The 26,783-nt window shown below is 40.1% G+C and overlaps 2 protein-coding genes across 4 annotated transcripts in view; both read right to left on the bottom strand.

Moving 5' to 3' along the window:
- The window catches only part of LOC115475914 (probable 2-ketogluconate reductase), a 51,511-nt gene extending 25,629 nt beyond the window's left edge, over window positions 1–25,882 (bottom strand). Inside the window, exons 1-2 of one of the 2 annotated variants that reach the window (XM_030211995.1) lie at window positions 25,811–25,882; window positions 15,803–16,225 (exon numbers count right to left, since the gene is read on the bottom strand). In XM_030211995.1, coding sequence (XP_030067855.1) covers window positions 15,803–16,178 — 376 coding nt within the window. In that variant the 5' untranslated portion in view covers window positions 16,179–16,225; window positions 25,811–25,882. Of the gene's footprint in view, window positions 1–15,802; window positions 16,226–19,115; window positions 19,523–25,810 lie in introns of those variants that run through there. The other variant, XM_030211988.1, reaches the window with a different exon arrangement.
- The window catches only part of LOC115475927 (glyoxylate/hydroxypyruvate reductase B-like), a 95,572-nt gene continuing 88,231 nt past the window's right edge, over window positions 19,443–26,783 (bottom strand). Inside the window, exon 8 of one of the 2 annotated variants that reach the window (XR_003943122.1) lies at window positions 19,443–19,522. The gene's annotated coding sequence lies outside the window, so the exon portion shown is untranslated. Of the gene's footprint in view, window positions 19,523–25,840; window positions 25,926–26,783 lie in introns of those variants that run through there. The other variant, XR_003943123.1, reaches the window with a different exon arrangement.

The raw sequence follows: 26,783 nt of genomic DNA, 5'->3' as shown, positions 1-26,783 counted from the left end.
GAATACTGTTTACGCAGGTATGTTTCGGCACTGACATGTTAGGCACCATATATAGAATCTAGCACTATATGCAATTGAAAAAGTGAACCGGACTTGGATGGCCTACACAAGTCGTTTGTTTTTTCAAGACAGCAGGCCAAAGAGACAAGATTAGGGCTACAAGAAAGGAGAACACTAGTGTGCATTCCACCTACATCATTGCCACATTCCTCACTGAACTATTCTTTTTCTTTTATTTACTTATTTAAAACCTTTATATTCTGCATAGTCCACAGCTCCCAGCGGATTACAACATTACATACATAATCAAAATATTAGATGTGTTCTTGTATTTAAATAATTCTGCTCTAACCTTCAGTATGTTAATCTTCCAATATATCTCTATCTATACAAAAGTTAATAGTTAATTATATGCTCTTCAGAGTGGCTTGATTGCTACTAAATTATTGTTAAGTGTTAATTATAAATAATAATAATAACAACAACAACAACAACAACAGGATCAATATTCAATGTGATTTAACCAGCCAGAAATGGCTCCTGGCCACTTAAATTGCTTGTTCAGGACTAAACTGGTCATTTTCAGCAGCACTTAACCAGTTAGCACCACTGAAATGAATTGGTTAGTGTCAAACTGAAAACCAGTTCTCTTGAGGGTATTCTGGTGGCGGAGTCGGTGCTTGGCCGGTTGAGAGCAATATTCAGAACTTAACTGGCCAGGTCATCACATAAATCGGACTGACTGGTTTGCAGTCCTATCTTTATGCGGTAACCCAGAGTTGGTTAAGTGCTGAATATTGCACTCAACCGACTATGTCTTAGCCGACTCCGCAAATCCAGAAATTCAATGCGGTGGCCGTAGCTAGAAGGTTGTTAGGCTGTATAGAGAGAGGTATGACCAGCAGAAGAAAGGAGGTGTTGATGCCCCTGTATAAGTCGTTGGTGAGGCCCCACCTAGAGTATTGTGTTCAGTTTTGGAGGCCGTACCTTGCGAAGGATGTAAAAAGAATTGAAGCGGTGCAAAGAAAAGCTACAAGAATGGTAAGGGATTTGCGTTACAAGACGTATGAGCAGAGACTTGATGACCTGAACATGTATACTCTGGAAGAAAGGAGAAACAGGGGTGATATGATACAGACGTTCAAATATTTGAAAAGTATTAATCCGCAAACGAACCTTTTCCGGAGGTGCGAAGGCGGTAGAACGAGAGGACATGAAATGAGATTGAAGGGGTGCAGACTCAAGAAAAATGTCAGGAAGTATTTTTTCACGGAGAGAGTAGTGGATGCTTGGAATGCCCTCCCGCTGGAGGTGGTGGAAATGAAAACGGTAACAGAATTCAAACACGCGTGGGATAAACATAAAGGAATCCTGTTCAGAAGGAATGGATCCTAAGGCGCTTAGCCGAGATTGGGTGGCAGAGCTGGTGGCGGGAGGTGGGGATAGTGCTGGGCAGACTTACACGGTCTGTGCCCTGAAAAGGACAGGTACAAATCAAGGTAAGGTATACACAAAAAGTAGCACATATGAGTTTATCTTGTAGGGCAGACTGGATGGACCATGCAGGTCTTTTTCTGCCGTCATTTACTATGTTACTATGATATGGCCTGGCACTGAATTTCCAGGTTTAGCACTGGCAGCGGTCAGCAAAATGCCGATCACCACCGGCTGAATATCGGGCCCAACATATTTATATACTATCTAAAACAGGAGCTCTAGATGGTTTACAAAAGATATAAGAATTACATAAATCGAAAAAAAAGGAATAAAAATAGAAAGCAATAATATTATAAAACTCACTGATTAGCATGCTTCTGAAATAGAAGCGTTTTAAGAAGTTTCCTAAATCTTAAATAGTCATACTCTGTCCTCAACTCTATGGCAAAGAGTTCCATATGATTGGGACAGCCTCCAAGAATAACTGTTTGTGAGCTGAGTTTTTCTTAATGCTGCATACAGAGGAAAGGAGAACTTTTATATATATTTGCCTAAAATAGTATTGGTATTTACATTCTGAAGCAGCTGAAACTTTGCTAAAACTTTCTTTGGGAGGCCTAAACATTACACTAATCAAAATGCAATAAAATGCAAGCATGAGCTAATTTCTGAAAATCTTCTAGGCCCCTGTTTACAAAGCCTTACTAGCGGCTGGCAGTGCAGTACTGCCGAGACAGCCCATTCACATTGAATGGCTTGTGTCGGCAAATGCCGCATGCGACTAGTGCAGCTTTCTAAACAGGGGGGTTAATGAAAGAAATAAGCTCAGAACTGCCAGAGCATGCACCCTTTACCATAATACCAAGACTTTATATGGAAGACTGTAAGGTTATTTTCTTTCCTCCTAAATTAGGACCCTTCTCTGGAATCAGACAATTCTTATCATCTAGCCATAAGGTTTTATGCACAATTCTTAACTTGTTTATAAATAAAACATATTAGACATTTGATCTGGTTATATGTGGAAGCCGGTTCTCACCGCCACCAGCACAGCGTCCTAGGGCTCCAACTAGCTCTGGGATCGGGCACCTCTGACCTGGGCCACAAAACAAAAATCTTTCTCGTCTCATTCTGAGACACACACATAGTTGAGACTGTTCTATGTGAGCTTGACTTGCTCCAACAGGCCATAAGACGATAAGCTGGGCTTCACCTGAGTACTTTTGATCAGTCCAGTCTTGCTTCCAAGAATACTCTCTACATCAAGGATCTGTATTTTATGCAATAACAACTTTACTGAACTCTGCAACAGGCAGTTTGAATCTTCCTTGAAACAAACAATAAATTTGTAATCCAACTTGGTATCAGATGCAAATTATAAATCCAAAGCCAATTTAGGGATATGGTGTATCTTACGTACCACACCAAAAAAGGAGGTAGCAAACAGTGATATAATACAATGTTCCAAAATTAGTTTGCTAACACCTCATGATTGAGATAGACTACAGGGGGTGGGGGCTATAAATAAATAACACAGTTAAACAAAGTAAGGCCTCAAAACTCACAGAGCGCTATCTGGTACACCCATACAAAAGAAAGCCTGAATAAACTCTTCACAGAGTTTTTTGTATTCATACTTGATTTAGACTGTATGGGAATTGGCTAAGGGTCCAGTTTTTGGGATCAACTTTTGTTCTTTTTTTTTTACATTTTTTCCATGTTGTAGAGTTTTCTTTTGCTGCTCTCTTTTTTTCTGGATCAATATTGAGATAATTCCAATGATAAGAAAGTTGGGACTTTGTGAAGAGTTTATACAGGCTCCCTTTTGAATGGGTGTACCAGACAGTGCTCTGTGAGTTTTGAGGCCTTTGCTTTTGTAGCCCCCTGAAGTCTCTCTCAATCATGAGGTGTTAGCAAACTAATTTTGGAACATTGTATCTTCTTAAGTGCAATTTATTATCTTACAATATGTACATATTTACAGCTCCTCCTGTCCATCATCCATCCCTTCAGGCTGCATAATCCAAGGCTGTGCTTGTAGCGTTGGTTGTCATAAGCAAACTCCTGCAGGATCAGTCCTCCCTGTCTGCTCTACTTCTAGAGATGCACTTTCACGAGCTACACCCTCTGGCCTTGAACAGGCTCTTCCCTGTTCCTGCTCCTGGCTTGGGTTCCCCTTTACTCACCCAGAGCACTCCACTCTTCCAGTTACTGCCTTTGGCTGACAATAACTCCCCCTTCAGATCATCCTTAGGTTACTGGTCCTGGCGGGGATAGAGGTAACCAAAGACTATGCGCTCAAACAAACACTAACTTTTATAAACTCATAACTTCACCCCTACTGTCATTCAACAACCAGAATCATTTCTCTCTGCAACTTATCCAGGAACCCACCCCCTTAGGATGGACCACAACCTCGGAACCCTTTCCTCAGTAACTCTGGAGAGCTCTTGTATGTTCCTTAGTAATCCCCATTATAATGGGGGAATTACATATGCCATAAAACTGCACAGCTTTGAGAAACAAGGCCCCAAGATTTTTTGATTTTGCTTACTTGCCTCTTGTATTATCGTGGTTTGGCTAGCACATTCTGATGTATTTATTTATTTGTGACATTTATATCCCACATTATCCCAAACAAGTCTGAGTTCAGTGTGGCTTACAATAAACAGTATAGGATATATAACAAAGAATAATGCATAAGAAAGTAATTTGTTGTAAGAACCCAATTTTACAATACAGTATCATAAACATAATGGGATAACTATGGAAGTTATCATTTAGAAAATCTATTATGAAGAGAAATTGTACATGAAGCAAAGAGAAAGTTAATGGTAAATAGAGTAATAATCAATTAAGGTAATAATTAGTTGAGATATGGTTGTTCTTTGTGAGGGTTTGTTTGAATAGGAACAATTTGAGGATTTTGTGGAATCTAGTATATTCCTGTTTATTTTTTTATTTTGGGTGGTAAGGAGTTCCACCATTTGGTTCCTAGGTAAGTGAAGTCTACAGAGTGAACAGTTTTGTAGATCACATTTTTGCAATTTTGAAGGTATATGATATAGTTTCATGCCTCATATTTAGTGTTTCTTTGAGGTAAGTTTATTAATGGTATCATATAGTCTGGAGCTGTGCCATTTAGGATTTGAAAGATAAAGGTACATAATTTGGAAAACCAGTGTAATTTGATTAATAAAGGGGAGGCACTTTCAAAACTAGATTTTGAATATGAACCAGGCTGCAGTTTTGAGCTGTTTGGATTTTTTCCAACAGGCATATATGGCATTACAATAATCTAATTGGGATAATGTTAATGATTGTACAATAGTCTGAATGTTTCTGATGAGAAATAGGGTCTGATCCTTTTTAGTTTCCAAAAAGACTTGAAAGGTTTTATGATTACTGAGGAAACCTGAGTATCAAAAGTTAAATGTTTATCTATAACTATACATAGAATTTTCAGATTATTGTCAATGGCAAATGAAGTGTTGCCAATTGTGAAACTGTTGTTGGCGTTTTGGTCAAATAGATAGGCAGTGATCATGAATTTAGTTTTTTCTTTATTTAGTTTTAGTTTGGAATCTGAGGCCCTGGTTTCCATGAAACTTTAGCCAAATGTTGCCTTTTGTAAGACGTCTTGAATGCTCTTTTTCAAGGTTATGCATATGGCAACATCGTCAGCATATATGAATGTTTTGAATCCTGCTGTTTCTAGTCTGTTACCTAGTTGTGACATCATTTATGTTTTCAAAGAACAACTAGAACACCAGTCTTTTGAATTTTCTAAAATATCTTTGGTTATTTTAATCCTCTTGTAAATACTCCTTTAATAGAACAGAAAAAAAGAAAAATGTAGGCAGATAAAAACCATATGGCCCATCCATACCATCTACTCTCCCTATCACTCCTTCAGAGATCCTATGTACTTGTCCCAAGCTCTCTTGAATTCAGATATTTTCTTTCCTATAAAAAGGAAGAGTTAATGGTATGGTAAAACTGTACATGATGATATTGAGGGCATTTATGAGAACAGGATCCCCCCATTAAGAGAGGAATATCAAGGGTTAAATAAAAGAATAAGATATGAAATGGGTCATGCACTGTCTGCTAAGGAAGTTGTGTAAGCTATGCCATGCAACTAACATACGGAGCAGATGTTGAAAATTACAAAAATTATTAACCTATGCAAGCAGAAATAAAGATCAAGGAACTAGATTGTTTATATACATTTATGCCTTAGCCTTTAATACCCCTGACCCTAAGAACATTACAGATGTAAGTTGTAAATAATGTGTGCTAATTGTAAAATGAGTTCCTTATTCTTATACCCCCGATATTCAAAAACATTTAACTAGCCAGGAAAGGCACCTGGCCGGTTAAATGGCACCTAACTGGCTATCCAGCGGTATTCAGCAGGGGATAGCTGGTTATCTCCCGCAGAATATTCCTGGTTAGCGCCTCGGAGATAACTGGCTATATCACGTGATATAGCTGACTATCCCTATATATTCAATCTATATCAGGCTATCATAAGCGGCCACATCGGGCCGCTTAAATGCTGATATATCTTTAGCTGGTTCAAAGTTAACCGGCTATTTTTGAATACAGACTTAGCTGGTTAACTTTAAACTGGTTAAAAATAGAGTGGATACTCAATGCCGGTCACCAGAAATGGTCCGAATATCCGGGCTGATCGCCAATCATGGGAGTTAGCTGGGCTCCCTCCTGCGATCTGAATATTGGGCCCATAATAGCTACATTTTTTTACTGGAATTGTTTACTGCTGCTGAACTGTGCCCTGGGATTATGCAACTCAAAATTGTATTTTTGTATTTACTTATTGAGTGTGATGAAGTTGTAATTGTCATACTATTGTCTAATCTATAATTTTTCCTCAATTTTAAATCTGTTATGAGTGAATGAAGTTATGTTGCCATCCTGCCTAGAGTAGATTTGAGGAAGTCGTTTGATCTCTGTCATACCATAAAATAAATAGAATAGGGTTTAGGTAATTGTTAACAGTGGCTGAATGTTATAGAATTAATTTCATGTCTGTTATAATTTTGTTCTGACTTCCCTTCTCATCCTTGACTACAGCAATGAGAAAAGGGGGGCATTCACACTGAATTGACTTAAATGTCTTTTGTTTCAAATATGTAATGGCTAGTATTGGATTTCAGTCTTAACTTGCTTTGATAATTTGTACTATTTGTTGTAAGTGAAGTTTTCTTTATGTGTATAAGTAATGAACAGTACATTTGCACCGAAATGGCATTTTACATTAAGCCTTTGTGTGCTTCCTTTTTCTCAGCTCTTGATTTGAGGTTACAGTTTGAAGTTAGTGCCTATATCCTGTTTTTACTGAAAAAAAAGGATATCAGAATTGCAACATTACAAGGGAGCTCATTTGCAAAAGAGAAAAACATTTAAAAAGTGGCATAAGTCTGTATTTGGATGACTTTCTCACAAAATTGTCCAAATTGGTATTTTCAAAACCAATTTTTAGATGTTTTTCTATGAAGTCTGTCAGAAGTGTGTTCAAATCACAAGGGGCAATGTCAGGGGTGTGTTAAGGGCAGATCTAGGTGTTCCTAACACTTGGATGTTTTTCAGCCATAATGGAACAAAACAAAAGTGTCCAGGACTAAATCTAAGACCTTTTGAGCTAGACCTGTTTTTATAACAAATAAGGGGTAGTGTAGTGGTCAGTGCAGTACACCATGGAGTGGGGGACTCTGGTCCCTATCTCCCTCTACCTGTCACATTTGTGGGGGAAACTGTGAGCCCTCCAAAACTCACCAGAAACCCACTGTACCCACATATAGGTGCCCCCTTCACCCATAAGGGCTATTGTAGTGGTGTACAGTTATGGGCAGTGGGTTTTGGGGGGCTCTGCAGACAAGATAAGGGAGCAACAATGAGAAGTTTACCTGGGAGCATAGTTTTGAAGTCCACTGTAGTGCCCTCTAGGGTGCCCCACTTATCTCCTGGGATGTCTGGGAGACCAGTCTACATCCCAATGGCTTGATTTTCTCTGTTTTTCACTTGGTTTTTTTTTTTTTTTTTTTTTGAATGGACCAAAAAAGAAAACGCCCAAAACACAAAACCTTATTAGAAACAGTATTTTTGAAAACAAAAGATAAATGATTTTCTTTTTCGAAAATGAACTTCTTTCCTATTCAGATTTTGGACGTTTTTTGCAAAACGTGTAAAGTCGGACTTAGACGTCATATCGAAAATGCCCCTCAAGGTCTGTTTGGAAAAGATTTAAAGATTTTAGTGTTGTATGGTTCAAGTAGAAATGGTCGATTTTAAGCCATATTATGATCTTTATATCCCGATTCTAGTTCCCAGTGCCTTGTATTTTTATCCAACTGAAAAGGTAATGCCTTTCTGATTTTTTTAAATTGTCTGTAAACATTTCTGACTATGACTCCTTATTACACACACTATAACAAACATGTACTGGATTGTTGTCTCCTCTTTCCTCTATACATTAATTGATTTGCTTGCTTTATTTTTTGTCTATTAGATTGTAAGCTCTTTGAGCAGGGACTGTCTTTCTTATATGTTTGTGCAGCACTGCGTACGCTTTGTAGCGCTATATAAATGCTAAATAGTAGTAGTAGTAATATTATAGGAAGAGAAGTAATGGAAGCTAAATTGGAGGGGAATTAAATCTTCTGCATTATTTAGTTTGGATGCTTATATACTTTTTATCTTTCATATAAGTCTAAGTGGAATTGTATCCCATATAAGGATTTTTCGGTTGCAGTTTCCTGTGCACAGTTGTTTAATGTCAGAGGTTTAAAGTTATGCTTTGAAGTGTATGGAGTGAAGTTATAGAGGAGTAGGGGGGACTTGGGAGTTAAACCGTCATCCTTGAGGAAAATCGGTATTGAAGGAATTATGTAAGTGCAGGTTTTTGCTGGGAGAAAATTGCAATTTGTTAGTTACCATTCTGAGAGGCATATTAACAGCATAATAGCAAGAGATAGGATGGATTTCAGGACACATATGATAGGCAATATGTTTAGAAATTAATAAAATCACAGCTTGATAAGAAGATATGAGTAGTGGAATACATATGATAGTGTATAGAGTAAGATGTCAATGTAAAGTATGATATATGCTATTTTAGGATAGACAAGAATTGTAAATGATTTTGTTTCAGTTAGCACAATAAGGATTACAGGGGAAATTTAAAAACTGCATACATTTAAATGAACATACATGCTAGTTTCTAAAGAATTCTACACTATGAGACTTCTAAACAGTGACTTTTAGAATATTTGTGACTGCTTGGCCACTGTCCTGAGACTAGATTTGTAATAATTTTTCTAATGCTTTGTTTTAGATCCTGCTGAACTGAAATATAAGCTGTTTTTCTTTGTGTAAAATCATATTGAGCATGCTGAACTGAAGTATAAGCTGTGGTTTTTTATATTTTAATTGTTATATTTGTTTGGATAGAGAAGGGGAGGGAGGAATCAGAGAGTTAGAAGTTTTAGGAATGCTCACACGATAGGCTCAGAATGTTTCTAATTAGGATTAAGCTTTGTTATATTACACTAGATCATAGAGTTTGAAGTAGTTAACTAAATGAGCAAAGAAAGTTTCGAGACATGTTAGAGATATTAAGAATGTAAATTAGCAAAGCAATACACTTATCCTCATAAATATGTAAACTGATGTCTTTCCTTGTTTGAATGTTCGATTGCCTAATAAACAAAATATCAAAATTAAAAAAAATATTGTTTGGATAGAACTGTGTTTTGAGTCCTGCTGCTGGGATAATATGCCTAGGCTCCGGCCTTTTATAGGCATAAGCTATTCTTCTGTCAGCTTTGTGAGTCCCTGTGCCGAGCAGTGATCCCGGGTATGAGGACTTCGGCCCCAGATTCTGCTTGGCAGCCGAGCAACCCCGCTGTGTTGACCACCATTCCCCGGGAGTTGAGCCCTCAGGTGTGGGTGGCCAACAGGACTTACACAAAGAGACAAGAGGCGGGGCCGCAGGCCACGGGCAGGTAGTAGATGGGAGAGTAGACCAGGCTCGGGCAACGTGTTACAGACAGGCAGCAGACAAGAGAATAGACTGGGTCCAAGCAGCGTCGTATGGGCTGGCAGCAGACAAGAGAGTAGTCCAGGTATAAGCAAGGTCTCACAGGCAGGCAGCAGACAGGAGTGTGATCCAGGTATAAGCAAGGTCTCACAGGCAGGCAGCAGACAAGAGAGTAATCCAGGTATAAGCAAGGTCTCACAGGCAGGCAGCAGACAGGAGTGTGATCCAGGTATAAGCAAGGTCTCACAGGCAGGCAGCAGACAAGAGAGTAATCCAGGTATAAGCAAGGACTCACAGGCAGGCAGCAGACAAGAGAGTAATCCAGGTATAAGCAAGGTCTCACAGGCAGGCAGCAGACAAGAGAGTAATCCAGGTATAAGCAAGGTCTTACAGACAGGCAGCAGACAAGAAAGCAATCCAGGTATAAGCAAGGTCTCACAGGCAGGCAGCAGACAGGAGTGTGATCCAGGTATAAGCAAGGTCTCACAGGCAGGCAGCAGACAAGAGAGTAATCCAGGTATAAGCAAGGTCTTACAGACAGGCAGCAGACAAGAAAGCAATCCAGGTATAAGCAAGGTCTCACAGGCAGGCAGCAGACAGGAGTGTGATCCAGGTATAAGCAAGGTCTCACAGGCAGGCAGCAGACAAGAGAGTAATCCAGGTATAAGCAAGGACTCACAGGCAGGCAGCAGACAAGAGAGTAATCCAGGTATAAGCAAGGTCTCACAGGCAGGCAGCAGACAAGAGAGTAATCCAGGTATAAGCAAGGTCTTACAGACAGGCAGCAGACAAGAAAGCAATCCAGGTATAAGCAAGGTCTCACAGGCAGGCAGCAGACAAGAGAGTAATCCAGGTATAAGCAAGGTCTTACAGACAGGCAGCAGACAAGAAAGCAATCCAAGGACAAGCAAGGTCTCACACCAGAAATACAAGCAAGACGGCAGTAAAGAGAACACTTACAGGGTCGAAGCCAAAGCAACGAGGGAGAGGGAAGGTTCCTAGAAATAGTATAAGTGTCTGACGTCAGGACCGCGGGGGAGCACCGGATCACGCTAGGAAGGACAGCAGCGTCGTGCATGGGCGTTAACAATGGGACGTCCCAGGCGGCACACGTCCCCACGCTGCCGAAGGGCCCGACCGGGACCGAGATGAGGGATGTGAAGGTAAGCAACGTGACATCTTCTTTCAGCATATTTTTTTTGGGGGGGGGGGGGGGGGGAACGGGACTAGTCCTGGAATTGGGCTACAGAGAGAATGTGAAGGCCTTAGAACTTATCTTGAGCCGGACTTCCAGTTTGATGAATTAAAGTTATTTTGCTGATACTGCACTGTTAAGCTGTTTGCTGAGTTCCTTTCTGTATTGCCTGACTCTCCAGCCAACACCATTCTCTGTTACAGAGAAATGACTGTTCTTTCTTTAGGGGCCCTTTTACTAAGCCACGTAAGCACCTACGTGCGCCCAATGTGTCCCAAATTGGAGTTATCGCCCGGTTACTGCATGGCCCTTGCGGTAATTTCAATTTTGGCGCATGTCCACTACGTGCGTGACAAATATTTTTTATTTTCTGACGCGCGTAGACCATTACCGCCCAGTTACCACATGAGACCTTACCACTACGTCAATGGCTTGCAGTAAGGTCTCAGACCCAAAATGGACACGCAGCAATTTTCATTTTGCCGCATGTCCATTTCTGGCAAAAATTTATAAAAAGGCATTTTTTGTAGGTGCGCTAAAAAATAATTCTGCAAGCGCCCAAAACACGCGTCTACACTACTGCAGGCCATTTTTCAGCGCACCTTAGTAAAAGGATCCTTTAGTTAGCACACAGAGGAAGTAACCTGCAGTGATGTGGCTAGCTACTTTTAAAATTTGCTGTTCTGGGCTCTGATCGGCCCAGGAGCTCAAATTGAGCCAGAATGTACTGGCTTTTTCCACAATCTCAGATTGGGAGAGAAGAGAAAAAGATCTCTTCACTGAGAACCTGTGAGCAGCTATATTTCCTATACTCTCCAGGCACTATTCAGGTAGTAAACAAATGTTCAGATAGTTTTATAATTGATCCATTTTCAGTTACCTGTTATTATACGCTGTTTTTGTTCTGTTTTTAAAGTTCATTGTTCAATATTTTTATTACAATAAACCTTTTTTAGTTTATTGCCTCTGCTTGTCTGGACTAAGAATCCTGGTTATTGTGTGTTGGGTTTGTGAGTGTTTTCTAGGAACTGTGGGACCGCTGGGAGTGTGGCCCCAGTAACCTAGAAATCACTGGGCAACACCTCGAGAGCTGGAGACTCACCCAGAGGCGGTTGAGATCTAGTCGGTGGAGGAGGGTGCTAGTGTAGAGCACAAGCGGCAGGTGCAGGCAGACCTCAGCTGTGCTGGGGATAGACCCTCTAAGTGGCCGCCGGGTTAGCCCTAGGTGAGTGCTAGGCATTTCGTGACAACCTTGAAAGCTCTACAGCTTGTTTTTTTCCCCTTGCAACTAAGGATTTGTTTCTATTGGTGTTGTTAGGACTTTTATTCTTTTCTTTAGCACCTGTGCGTATTATTGGAATTATTACTAAGTTTGTGAGAAATTAGGAAAAAGAGTGATAGGCCAGATGAAAGGAATATATGTATTAACTAGTGTTTAGTCCCCCCTCCCCAATTTCCTGGGAAGGATAATCAGTGGAAGGCTGCACGGGCTAAACTTTTGGGGGTGCTTCTCCCCGGATTCTCTGTTTTACATTTTAGATCTTATCTGTTCTATATCACAGGAACAGGTATACTCTGAAACCAATTTGTAAAAGAAATTTCTTTAAAACATTTTTTTTTATTCTAGACACCAATCAAATAAAGCCAATTATATTGCAGTTTCAAAAATATATATTCTGTAACAAGCAATTGGGTCTCTTTCCTCCTGTGAGGGGAACTAAAGCAAAAGGTACAGCAAGATGCTGACCACTTCTACTAAAGCTCCCGCCTTCTCTTTCTTCAACCCTATTTTTATACCTTTCTTCCTTTCACTTCTAACTGCATATGTGCAAAGCTCAGCATCTGCTGACTCCCTCCATCTTCCTAGTTTCTGCTGAAACTGCAGTTAATTTCTTCTATACCCTACCCCCCTTCTAAAATACTCCTCAGTTTCATCCCTACAGAAATGCTCTCTTATCACTGTTTTCACATTCCACTCTTATCTCTAAGCTGTACTTATTCTACCCTAGAGTCTGTCATGTCCATCTTCACTCTTTTGATATTTTGCTGATTTCTTCACTTATCAGTTTCCATTAACAGGCTGCTATTGTGGTTACTATTAGCAGCCAAGTTCATACAAAGTTAATTACATTCAGTGGAAAATAAATCTTTTGGCCCAGGCTGCTTGCTATGTGAATATTCAATCACTATTTAATTATTGCTACCAAGTATTAACTATTAAAGAGATTTGTTTTAATTCATTTATCCAGTCCTTACAAGCACATAGTTTTGCTTTTTAAACCCAAAGGTTTCCTATGATAGCATTGTGCATATTTTAATTAGTTTTTCTGTACAAGTTTTGCTTGATTTGTCTTTATTTGAAATAAAAAAATGTTTAAAACACATCTTGTCAACAAGGGGCGGGGCTAGGTGGGGGCAGAGCTAGATGGGATGGGGGGGCCCACCAAACTGGTCTGCACAGGGCCCCAGTAGAGGCTAAAACTTAGCGCGCACTAAAAACGCTAGCGTGCCTTTGTAAAAGACCCCCTTAGTGCATCAATGTTCCTTCGTTCTTTACTTGGGGAAGGAGGGGGGAGGGGAGTAGAGAGGATTTTGGCATATAAAGGCCTTTTGATCTATAGTGGGAGGAATAAAACTCCCTGTAGTAATCATTTGGGACAGAGTACTTGTCCTGGCATGCAAACTAATTTTGTGTGCTTGCTGTGAAGACTGCATTATAGCTGACAGGCAGAAATATTGCCTGTTTGCACACTGAGCATTTTTATATCGTACATGATCATCTTTTTGACCCAGCAATCTCCTCTTGCTTCATTGTTCTTACCAGTCCTTGTTCTGACTGGAGTTGGATCTAATATTAGGTGTCTTCATCCACAATTACCCAGAGAGTTTTTTCCCTATTTTATATCCCTCTCAAAACTTATTTTAAGTCTGGTCAAATGGTTCTGAAGGCAGTCCTCGGGACACAATTAGCTAGTCAGGTTTTCAGGATACCTACAATGAATATGCATGAGATAGATTTACACACAATGGAGTGGAGCAGTAACTTAGTGGTTAAGAACTGGGTTAACAACCCAGGAACTTGGTTCAAATTCCACGGCTACTTCTTGTGACCTTGGGCAAGTCACTTAACCCTCCATTGCCCCAGGTACAAATTTAGACTATGAGCCCTCCAGGTACAGGATACCCACTGGAAAAAAAGTGTGAACTAAATAATAAATAAATGAATGAATATTAATTGAAGGTACTGAGAAAGCCTGACCGGCCTGGTGTACCCCAAAGACTACTAGGTTGAGAACCCCTGGTCTAGTCATTGTACTGACAGTCCTTGACTGAAGGCCATGCACCAAGACTCCTGGAAGCTTGCAATCATGGGCCCTAAATCCTGTCACTAGATGGTACTATAGCACAATGAAAGAGACTTCTTCCCTTGTACATGCTATTTATGTTCCCTCTGTAGCATCCCCAAACCAGGCCAATCTGTGGAGTGAAGAGAATTAAACTATAACATTTAACAAGTTCCTTCCAAAAAAAAAAAAAAAATTGTAACATGAGTTTTAGTGGCTAGACCTCATAATTAGTTTAATTCCTAGAATAATACCTTTGTTAACCATTATTCTTTCTGGAATTCAGCAGTATATCAATTCTAACAACATGCATGATATTTATTTATTTATTTAGCTAACTGCCTTTTATTTGTTCATCTTGTTCATGTTGTATAACTCACACCTATACTCTATTAAACTCTCGGGTGCAGATATGCTATCCTATCTATCAATCACCACAATATCCGCTGCATCAAAATGACATTAGTATAACCTGTATCAGATATAGTATTATGGTAACAGGAAAAAAGGCCTCAAAGGGCTCACAGATCTTGATGGAACTGTTCGAGCTGAAACGGATCACCAGATCCTGCCTTCATCATCGACCAAAAACCTATTGATATACAAATTTCCTGTCACTGTAGCTAGTCACAACTCTACTATTGAATAGAGTATCTGTTTTTTTTCAGAAATTCTAATGTTTTATAGGCACCATCACTTATCTTTCACGGTGGTGCTCCTGGACCACGTTGCCCAAGCCAGTGCTTTACTATGCTCTCTCTAGACTCATGTGCCGAGCCGATGATGGCCAGCGTTTTCGCAAGGCTGCTTCAGGGTCTCGGTACCACATGGGAGAGTGATCAGCACAGCTTCTCAACGCGTTTCTGTTCACTCTCCCATGTGGTACAGAGACCCTGAAGCAGCCTTGCGAAACGCTGGCCATCGTCGGCTCGGAACATGAGTCTACAGAGAGCATAGTAAAGCACTGGCTTGGGCAACGTGGTCCAGGAGCACCACCACGAAAGATAAGTGATGGTGCCTATAAAACATTAGAATTTCTGAAAAAAACAGATACTCTATTCAATAGTAGAGTTGTGACTAGCTACAGTGACAGGAAATTTGTATATCAATAGGTTTTTGGCCGATGATGAAGGCAGGATCTGGTGATCCGTTTCAGCTCGAACAGTTCCATCAAGATCTGTGAGCTCTTTGAGGCCTTTTTTCCTGTTAACTATAATATTATATCCGATACAGGTTATACTAACTCACACCTATATACTGTGCTATGTCAATGGCACCTTATAAATAATAGCTAATATACTAATCCAGTCAATATTCAGCCTGTAGCAGTCAGTGTTATTTTAAATGCTAACCACTGCATGCCAAATAAGCTCAGAATATTAAATGCCAGGTCATGTCCAGAACTGGCACCAAATATACAGGACTGGAGCTTCCATTTTGCTGTCCTAACTTTAGATGTTTTCTTAACCGGTTAGCAGTATGAATATTGCCACTAAACAGTTAAGTAACAGCTCCTCCCAGGCTCCACCTTTGAACTGCCCTAACATTAACTAACAGTACAAGGTTGGTTAGTGGTGATACTCAGTGGCACTGTCCAGTTAAGTGCCATTGAATATCAGTGCTTAGGGAGATACAAGTGATTTACATGGGCAGGAGCCTCTCCTGCCCAGTTAAATTGCTTTGAATATTGGATGAAATGCTTACTAGTGTATAACATCTCATACACATTGCAAACAACCATAATAAGGATTTGAGAATTACCTTCTTGTAAATTTCTAGCCGATGCCAGCAGTAAAGTCATTGCAAGGTCTGCAGTTGCATTGCTAACTTCCAGTGGGGTATTGGTAACTTTTACTCCAAAGCTAGAGATCAGGTCCAGGGCCAAATGATCCACTCCAGCTCCTGCACTTGCAATCACTTTCAGATTAGGCAGATTTTGAAGGAGTTCTCGATCAATAACAGGCTTGGTTTCCCACACATAAACAGCTCTTATTTTTTCTCTAAAGTGTTGTCGGTTTTCTGTAAGTTCCTTCATGGTGACCAGGCTGAAGTTCTTTTTTAGAAATGGTACATGTTCTTCTGCAATACCATCTGGGTCTCCAATTCCTTGAATTAGGACAACAGGCAACTCACCCATGGCTTCCACTGGTGAGGCAATGGGCAAACACGGACTAGTGCAAATTCCTAAAACAAAAGGAAGGAGGAGGTAAAAATTGTGTATATGTACCATTTTCCAGTTCTTTACCCTCATCAAGTTTAAGTCAGTTTAAACAGGGTAAATTCCAAGCTCCTGAAGAGCTTTCATCCCAAATTTAACCCTGATCAGTCCACTTGGAGGAAAAATATCATGCATCTAGGTGGCTGGACAAATAAAATTCTATCATTGTATAGGTGCTTTTCTGCTCATTGTTGGGAAACACTAGAAACCCCTTTTCCATATGCATTTCCCAGGAATTATATCAGAATTCCCAAATAAACATAGTAAATTACCAACAAGATACATTTGTGTGATGCAATAAAGCAAACAAAAAAAAGCCCCAGAAAAATTAACAAGCATGAAACCATTTAAACCTTAAGCGTACTTCACAGTTCTTACAGGAAAGGCTGCTCTGCAGGGACCTGATCAAAAGTCAACAATGTGCAGGAGCTCAACTTTATCTATCTACTAGATGAATCATGGGAAGTTACAAGAGTCACTTTGTAGCTGAGACTGCAGGTTTTATACTTTCTGTCCTCATCTGATCTGCTCACTCATGCTTACACTGCTAGTTGGTGCCACTCAGCTCAGGATGCAGAAGGGAAGAGAAAAGGACAGTGTTAATAGAAAATCCAAAAATACCAGTGGAGAAGAGGGGAGGAAAGAGGGGGCAAAACATAAAAATGTAGCTAAGAAAGAACTGATAAAGCAGAAAAAATATCTGCCATCCCAGTCAGAGACATTTTGCCACAGTTCAAAAAAGTTCCAGTTCAGTGATAAGACCCAAAATCAGAACAGCTAGCCAAAGTCCTACTCTTGCATTTTGTGTGCCTTCCAGCTACTGACAGAGAGGGTTTGGTAGGGAATATCATATTCTAAGAACAGAGCGCTCTATAAGAAAGCTAGTTTGCTGCCTATATCTTTCATCATTATGTACCTCCCCAAATACTGATAGGCTTTACGGACAGCCTGTATTCTTAGATAACTAGCTTACTATATGGACTCTTGTTTTTCATGTGTCTCCTTTCTACTGTGGGTTCAGTGGGTAGAGTCTAGTTAGGTATTTAAGCATTCTGGGCTAGCAAGCGGCACCCCCACATAATAGCCCGGACAAAAAAAAAAAACAACAAAAACCCCCCACCAAAACAGACTAAAAACAAAACAAACCATAACAAAAAAATCCCTTTAAAAAAACCCTTACAAAACAACCAACAACAAAACAGACCTAGACAAAATAGTCCCTCCCACAAATTAAACCTTGACAAAACAACCCATACACAAAACAGCTCCCACAACTAAATACCCTCTTAACAAATTAACTACTAACAAAAAACATCAAAACTCAAAAAAAATTGCCAACGTGCATCTTTATTAATCCCATGAAAAATAAAATTTCCAACAAAAAAATAACAATATCCAAAATACATTTATCGAAAGCATACCAATAAATTCTAGTGAAACTATTACATTTCTAAATAGACAACTTATAAACTAAACCTTCACCATTTCTCTAATTATATATATATTTCCAATTATCACACCATTATTTTGAAAAAACCCTACACAATACCAAAACCTTACCATCACAGAACAATCTTCTTAACTGCTAAAAACACAATCACTTCACAATGTTGACAAACAATAAAATACACAAGAACTTACACAACAACTGAAACAAACCCCCCACCAAATCCCAACTCACTTCCTTTTAATTTACTTTAAATTACACATATTACAACATACACTTTTCCAAAACAAAGCAGCTAACATACATTACAACACACACTAATTCCCTTTTTAAAAATCAAATAACACTCTCCAAAACCCACAAATATACATTTCTGCCAGTTTAAACCTCAAAAAAACCATGAACTACAGCCAAAAATACAACATCCTCTACAAAGTCAAATTCACAGCAACATTTTTAAGAAACATAACAATGTCATCAACACTATAGGTTGAAACAAGAGCTCTCAAACGTTTATCTAACTACACATATTTTGACTTAGAACACTCTGGATGATGAAAACCTGCAAGATATCAAGAAATTTCTATCAGTACGATCTTGTTCCCTCCTAAAATGATCAACAAGTTTAAATATCGAAGGATGATGACAATCAACACTCTGTTGAAACGATCTGTGCCAAGCTTCCACAGAATTATTAGTCCTCGGTAGCCCATCCATAACACGATTACATACATTCCAAACAGAAATTGGATAACGCGGCTCGACTCTCTGCTTTCGACGCTGACGTCCAATAAAAGTATCCTCCCAATAATCAGTCACTGGTGTTAACTCAGAACAACAATTCTCAACAATGCACTCAAACCCAACAGAAACATCCTCTATTGGAAGAAAGCTTAAAGTAAGCAGCATCTTTACACTAATCCTAACATCTTCATTAGATCTATATAACTCAGACAACCCATAATCCTGCATTTTTCTCCAAAGACACTGACCAAGATGAAATAAACAAGCACTTAAACAGGAACCTGGAAAAACTTTAGTAACAGCATTTTGACTAGCTTTCTCAAAATCAGCTAATACGCTTACAGGATTCAAATTACCATTTAACTCTACAAGCTTTCTAAACACACGAACATATGTTTCTTCCTTTTTATCCATCAAGAGAACATAAACCAATGGCAAAGTACTTCTATCAACCAATGCATGAATAGAAAACACTTGAAAAATCAATTCAGGACTAACTTTAAAAGTACCATCAATGAACCAATGATTATTTTCCTCAAGAATTTGCAAATTTTCCATTGTCCCAAACATCAATATTAGATTATCATCACCAACACCTGAATTCCACAAAAGAAAATTTGTCTTTCTAAAAGTAGAACAAAGTCCACTTGGAATATCAATCTCACCAACACTTCGAGGATCAACATACGGATGACGAGCACGTCTCCGTCTACGCTCTATAGCCCGTTGCGAAGCAACATATGCTGGAAGATGAACAGCAGCCTCCAAGGAAATCCCATTGGTACACTCTTGAATAATCTGCCTAGGCTTCTCCATTCCAAGTTCAGCACGTCTCCTCATCTCCACAACACTACGCAATGCTTCATTCTTCGAAACATCAGGAGCATGATTATGTTCAGAAACAATCAAAACGGTTTCACCTTGAAGTCTAAGACGCCCTCCACAAAAAGTCACCAAACAAAGCCATGAAGCACTCCCATCCACATTAATCCGTACTTTACGATAACGATAACCATCTTTCAACAAAATTGGTTTCCCTTTTTGCGACTCCACAAACTCCATCATAAGGAACCTAGAAAAAAATAACAAAAAAACCCACAAAATAGTTATAATAAAATCACAACAAAAACAAACAAAAAAACAACCAAAGTAACAACATAGACAAATTAAAATCAACAATTCACATAACCAACACCAACTTAAAAAGTACAAACCCACCCAAAAACTCCATAAACACATAATAAACACAATTAAATTTTACAATGCTTTCATCCTAACATAACTTCGTATCAAAAATATACATAACCACTAAACAGAACATCATTAACTACCAAAATCTTACCAATCACCCCTTGTCTCTACAAAAAAAAATATAGAGCCTTATATTAAATAATAAAGAACTTATCCTACATTCTAAATACTGAATAAAAATACAACATATTATTAAAAAAAAATGAAAAAAATTAAGCTATAGAAAACTAATATAAACATATCATTAGCATATTTTCACTAATTCATTTGGGTAACAAATCACAAACATAGCAAATACAAAACTACACCATTCCTATCAAATCAATGCCCTCAACCCTTAATAAACAAATTCCTATAACAAACACTTACACAATTTTACATCTTTCCCTTTCCCTAACAACAAAACCACACACAAAAAAACACCCCTTTCGAATTAACCCCTCTACATAACAAACCTCCTAATAACCCCAAATAAATGATACCACAAAAACAAAAAGAACATACATTCCTATTACCATCTCCTTAAAATAACAAACCAAAAATAACCAAACAACAACCATTACAAATACATAAACAAACCAAAATATACAAATATGAAACACTACTTACACAACCTATGCACCACTTGCACACGAAAAGCCAAAGCAAACAACTGAAAAAAACCCTCAAACAGTCACATAATAAGCAACCATAACAAACACACACATATAACACAATATACAAATTAACAATACTCTAAGTTCCAGCTCCCCTCCCTCTCTCTCCTACCCTCCAAATCCCAACCCCCCCTTCACTACCTCCCTCTCCATTCCAACCCCCCCCCCCCCCCCCCCAGGACCACTCTCAACAATTGCAGAACACTAAGCCAACCAGTTCACTGGAACCCTCAGCCCCCCTCCAACCCCAATCGACAAAATATATTTTAAACATTTTATTTTATTTAAAATAAAGATAAATCAACCAAAACTTGAAAACAAACATTAATTCAAACATAAAAATCCTATACTAGAAAACCCTTGAATTTAAAAAGACAACCATTTTCACATAAAAACAAGAAACATCAATTAAAACACATCCCCTTCATAACTAACACTTAGAAACAATAAAAACCAGTACTAGAAAATTCAAATAGCAAGCAGCCTCAACCAAAAGTTTATTTTCCACTAAACTTACATAACATTCTATAAACTTAGCTACTAATAATATGCAAAAATAGACAATATTGGCACATTTAGCCACAACCTTTTACCATAAATGCACATATAAACACTAATCATTAAATATTACAACAGTACAAAAAATATATATCTATCATTCCCAAAATAAATAATTACTATATGCTATTAAACATCCACTATAACCAAAATCAAACACACAAAACTAGCATACAGATCCCACATCCAGCACACCACCAAAAACCCACAACAATGCATTACAAAATAACATAGCAAATATACATTTTCAAATTAGAAAAATTCCAAACACTAAAAAAAAAATAAAATAAAATTTTCCGACCCTTCTAGTCTAAGAACTTGGGTTTTCCAATCAAATTATTCCCAATCTCTCATTCTGCTATTATCTACCCCTTAACTCCACTTCCACACCTTACTCTACATTTATTTCTTTAATCTCCTCCTTTCTTCTCCATACTTACCCTACAACCATACATAGAAACGAAATCCTCCGTGAACTTGACTAGAACATGTATAAAGCAGATCCAGCTTTTCCCAATTTACTGCAGGAATGTAAATTTATTCCCCTCTTTCCCATTCCCTCAACTCCATAATTAAGCATCTACTTCCTCTTTCTTCCCTCCCCTACGTCTATCTACATCTCCTTCCTCTCTCTTCCCTCTCCTCCATCCATGTCCTTCCTATCTTCCCTCACCTCCTTGTCCAGCATTTCACCTACCCCACCTCTCATCCCAACCATATCCATCGCTTCTCCTCTAACCTCCCCCCCATATCCAGTAACTCTCCCCATCCCCCCTATTCACTCCCCCCCAGTCTCAGTCCCCACCCCGACACCACCTATACCATCAGTTTTCCACCACAGCCCTCCTTTCCATCCAGCCGCCCTGCATTCAAAAAGTAACACCGGCAGCTTCCACCCTCAGAGACAAGGAAAAAGTTTAACAAAGATGCGAACCTCCTTTTCCCTGCCGATTCAGCCACCACTCCAACTTCACAACCGCAGACCAACTGAAAAGAAAGCAACAATAAAACAATGACAGTACAGCAGAGAACAACAGGAAGCGCCGCAGGGCCCCTGAAGGCATGAAGCCCTATGAGGCCGCTCCTGTCGCCCCTACCTAAGACTGGCCTTCCCCCCTCCATTTCCGTTCCAGACCCCTCTCCCTCCCTCCCTCCCTCTCTCCCCCTCCCCCTCCTTACCAGTCCCCCAACCTCTGATCTCCAAACCCTCCCTCCGAGTCCGACGCCCCGCCCTCCCTCACTTCCCTCCGAACGCTATCACAATCTACCCCGCCCGCCCACCCACTTCTCCCAATCTGCCACACAGAATCAGAAAAAATTCTTACTACGAAATCAGCAGCACCAGTGAACACTAACAAGCTCGGTAATTCACCCTCCCTTTAACTCTCTCTCAGCTAACTACTCTGCCTCTACTCCCGCCCTCATTTCCTTTTCCGCAAGAGAGAGACCCGATCCGACCTATCAGCTGACAAAAGAGGAAATCAAGCTACAACACCGCATCCAAAAAGAAAAAAGTCAAAACAACCACTAAGAAAAAACAGCAGGCAGCCCCCAACAGCCTCTAGACACAAATCAGGTAAACCAATTTCAAATAAGCTAATCAAAAACAAACTCTTTTGACAGACACCATTATGTATCCGACCACTTATGCCACAGCCCACTTTGACGGAATCTAAAAACTTAATCTTTTTTATTCCAAACGATTTTAACGAGATTCATTTGCCACTAAACTGTTTTGATGGGTCTTTAATAACGAACCTATTATAACCGACCTCATTTGACCAGGTGCCCTAGCAAGCACATTTGCACTCCCCTGCTCCCACCATGATAAGAGCATAAGATTTCCCACACATCATCAGACCAAAGATTCATCAAGCCATTTATCTGTCCCAACATTGACTGATCTGGATTACAAGTAATTGGCAGAATCCCAAAAAGTAGCTAAATTCCATGCTTTTTAGCTTTCCCCAGGTTTGCCTTGATAAGTGTATTGAGTTTTTTTCCAAGAACTTGGCCAACACTCAGCTATACTAACTGGTTTAATCACATCCTCTGGCAACAATTCAAAGCTTAACTATCCCCCCTGATTAGTAAACCATGCTAGCAACTGCCAGTGTGCTAATGCTGATCCAGCCCGCCGTGCGGCTTTGGAAACAGGACGTACATATTGAGTGAAAAAATATTTTCTCCGATTTTGTTTTAAATGTACTACTTTGTGTTCTAATCTTTTTTTTTTAATTAAAAATATTATCAAAAATAATAACTGTTAACCATTTAAAATAACATCAGAAGCATATTGTCACGATGCAAGGAAAGTGAGCCTTTGGGCTCTAGCAAGGTTGGCGCCACTTGTGCAGCGCAAGCACAGCTCAAGTCCTTGCTGATGGCTGCTGACACAGGCTCTTGGCAAAGGCAGGGCAGTCACAGGCTGGCTGGAATGCTGGAGCAAAGGAGGGTAGGAACACTGGAACAAGGCAACACTCAATGAAGTCTACAAGACACCAGGAAGCCTGTTGCAGACCTACCAAGTCTCCTGCCAAAGCAAGTGGGAAAGTCTCCCGCTGAGACAATTCCTGCCACCACCACCGCTGCCGCTTTTCCCGATGAGCAGCAGCGGCTGCAGCAAAACAACAAAAAATGCAAGCACGGGGCCACGGCAGCAGCCTTCAAACACATGCTGCGCTGTTGGCTCTGCCGGTCCTCTGTCCCCGGAACGGGAAGTTGACATCAGCGGGGGAGAGGACTGGCAGAGCCAACAGCGCAGCACATGTTTGAAGGCTGCTGCCGTGGCCCCGTGCTTGCATTTTTTGTTGTTTTGCTGTTTGGAAGAGTGGGGAGCTGGATGGAAGAGAGGTACAGAGAGATGAGTGCAAAGATGGGGAGAGAAAAAGGGGACATGGAAAAGGGCAGAATATAGAGAAGCTGCTGGGGAGAAAGGGGGAGACCATGGCTAGATGGATAGAGAGAGAAAGACAGGAGAGAAAGAGGGAAGATGCTAGATAGAAGGGTAGGGGGAGAAAGAGGAGATACGCTGGAAGAATAGGGAGGGAGAGGGGACATGCTGAATGGAAAAGGATAGTGAGAAAGAGAGAGTGACACTGAAGGATTGGAAGAGAGTTAAAAGAAGATGAAGGAAAGCAGAAGCAATAGACTGGGACCAACGGAATTAGAAAGTGTAAATGAGTAGGTGACAAAGGTACAGAAAATAATTTTATTTTGAATTTAGGATAAAGTAATGTGGTAGTTGTGTTAATAAAAGTTAATAAATGCAAATAAAACATAAATAGAAAATAAGGTGATATCTTTATATTGGACTGGTTTTAATACATTTTTGATTAGCTTTCACAGACCAAGACTTCCTTCTTTAGGTCAGGAGAGGATACCATAACAACAACAGTATACTGTCCTGACCTGAGGCAGGAGATTTTGGTCTCTGAAAGCTAATTGAAAAAGGTATCATCTTATTTTCCATTTTCAAGTGTCTGCACTGAGCACATGCGGGTGGGTCAGAATTGGCAGTTGAAGCACATTACCGAGTGCTGCACTGCTCAAACAGCACAGTAGGAGGCTCGTATAGTGAACCTCTTCAACTAGTGGGGCTTGGGCATCTCTGAAAACAATTCAACCAGTGCCACAATTTTGAAGTGGGCTTAAGCTCAAAGTGGGAGGCCAAGGCTCCCTCATGGTTCTGTCCCTGGGGGTAACAGATGCTGGATAGGAGGTTTAATAGAATGAACACAAACACTCCTTCTTACCCATCCCTGATACCACTGGTGTAAATAAAATATTTTCTGGAATGGCTGTGGGATTGAGGTATTCCAGGGGGTGGAACCATGATGTAGAGGGGCGGAGCCAAGGCAGAGTGGTGAAGGCTTGGGGCATGGACTAAAATCTCCCCCTCAAAAATCAGGTCCCCTGCAGCACCCTCTATGGCCATATTGTCCTCTTCTTCTCCCAGTTCCTCCTCCCCTTCTTTTTCTACTGCCTCCTTTTCCTCCAGGGGTATGCTCTCTAAGGAAGGAAGGAAGGAAGGGTGTTTAGCTACAGGGTGGCTGGCACATATTGGTCACATGTGTGTTGGACACAGCCCTGCTTCAATGCCCCTTTGGCATGTACCCTCCTGTATCTTTAACGAGTCATTTCCACTGCCCTATAGTATGTGCCATATGTTTGGTTGCCAGAGGTTTGAGCTTTGGTGGGAGTCAGAGGTGGCTGCATGTGGCACCATATACCAAAATTGCTGTACCAACATAGTCTAGGGTGTGTGGTGGGGTGGCATGGGTCTTTTAGTGATCCAGACACATAATTCGGTGATCTCTGTTAGATCTCTACCTGTATGGTGATGTGATTGTTGGTGGGGTAAGCAGATGTACACCCCAGACAGAACACTATGGTGACAGGTCACACATCAATGTCAAATCACAGTATGCGCTGTTGATCCAAAGAAGGTAATCTAATACTGCACAAACTGATCAACAGCTGTTGATCAGTTTGTGCAGTATTAGACAGGTCACACGTCCCAACACTGATATACCTATCTCCCCCCATTGCAAAGCTGCCCCAATTTTTCCCATTGCCATGTACAATATTGTTCACTGGTCTGCAGGGGTGAGGAAAGTTTGTATCTGGAATCTTTCGTATGGGTGATAGTGGCACCCATGTGTCTATGTAGAGCTCTGAATATGGGGTGTCACCATCACCTGTGTGTCTGGCTCAGACATACGCATACACACTGTTGTCTCAAGGGGTACAGCACACATAGGTCTGTGATGTGAGACAGCATGGCTTTCCTCATCTCAGTGGAGACTTGCATGTAGCACAAGCATGGGGATGAAGTTGCAATTATGAGGGGCATGGAGGGAAGCAATGCACCTATACTGTTCAATGGCTCTTACTTCTCCACTGGTAGAAGCAATTCTTCAGCCTCTGCACCAGCAATTGGTTGGTCCCGCATACTGTCCGGAAGCAGGCCTTGGGTTGCAGCTCTGGAGGTAGAAGAGCTGAAAATATCTCAAGAACAAAAGGAAACAGCTCAAAAATCTCAACGCTGCTGAATCAGTGACCAATAAGAAATAAAAGTTAGTGGCGGTTAATGATTCTCTTCTGCCATTTGGATGTCTAGTCTTCCAGTTTCCTAAGGCCTTCCTGCAATTCTTCACAATCCACATGCGTTTTGACAACTTTGAATAGTTTCATTTCATCCACAAATTTAATCACCTCACTCATTGTTTCGATTTCCAGATCATTTATAAATATGTTAAATAGTACTGGTCCCAGTACAAATCCCTGTGCCACTCCACTATTCACCTTCCTCCATTGAGAAAAATGGCCATTTAATCCTACCCTCAGTTTTCTGTCCAATAACCAATTCCTAATCTGCACCAGAACCTTGTCTCCTATCCCATGACTCTTTAATTTTCTCAGGAGTCTCTCATGAGAAACTTTGTCAAAAGTTTTCTGAAAATCTAGATACACTACATCAACTGGCTCACCTTTATCCACAAGTTTATTCATGCCTTCAAAGAAATGAAGCAATTTGGCGAGGCAAGACCTTCCATGGCTGAATCCATGCTGACTGTCCCATTAAGCCATGTTTGTGTACATGTTCTGTAATTTTATTCATTATGATAGTTTCCACTATGAAGTCAAGCTTACCAGTCTGTAATTACTACCCCTTGAACCTTTTTTAAAAATCAGCATCACATCATCCCATTTAACTTCATCATGTTCAAATACACTTCGAGGCAGATGCAGCAACCAAACGTAAAAAAATCTAAATCGTTAAAGTCCCTAACTATTTTTTAAAAATGAAGAATGCACAAAAAAAAAAGTCACACATGCTCAGATCGGTATTGAAACGTACAATAT

This window comes from Microcaecilia unicolor, chromosome 1 (genome assembly GCF_901765095.1).
Source record: "Microcaecilia unicolor chromosome 1, aMicUni1.1, whole genome shotgun sequence".
Taxonomy (NCBI): Eukaryota; Metazoa; Chordata; class Amphibia; order Gymnophiona; family Siphonopidae; genus Microcaecilia; species Microcaecilia unicolor.
Note: the sequence above shows the minus strand (reverse complement) of the source record. Positions and strands in the feature narration are given on the sequence as shown.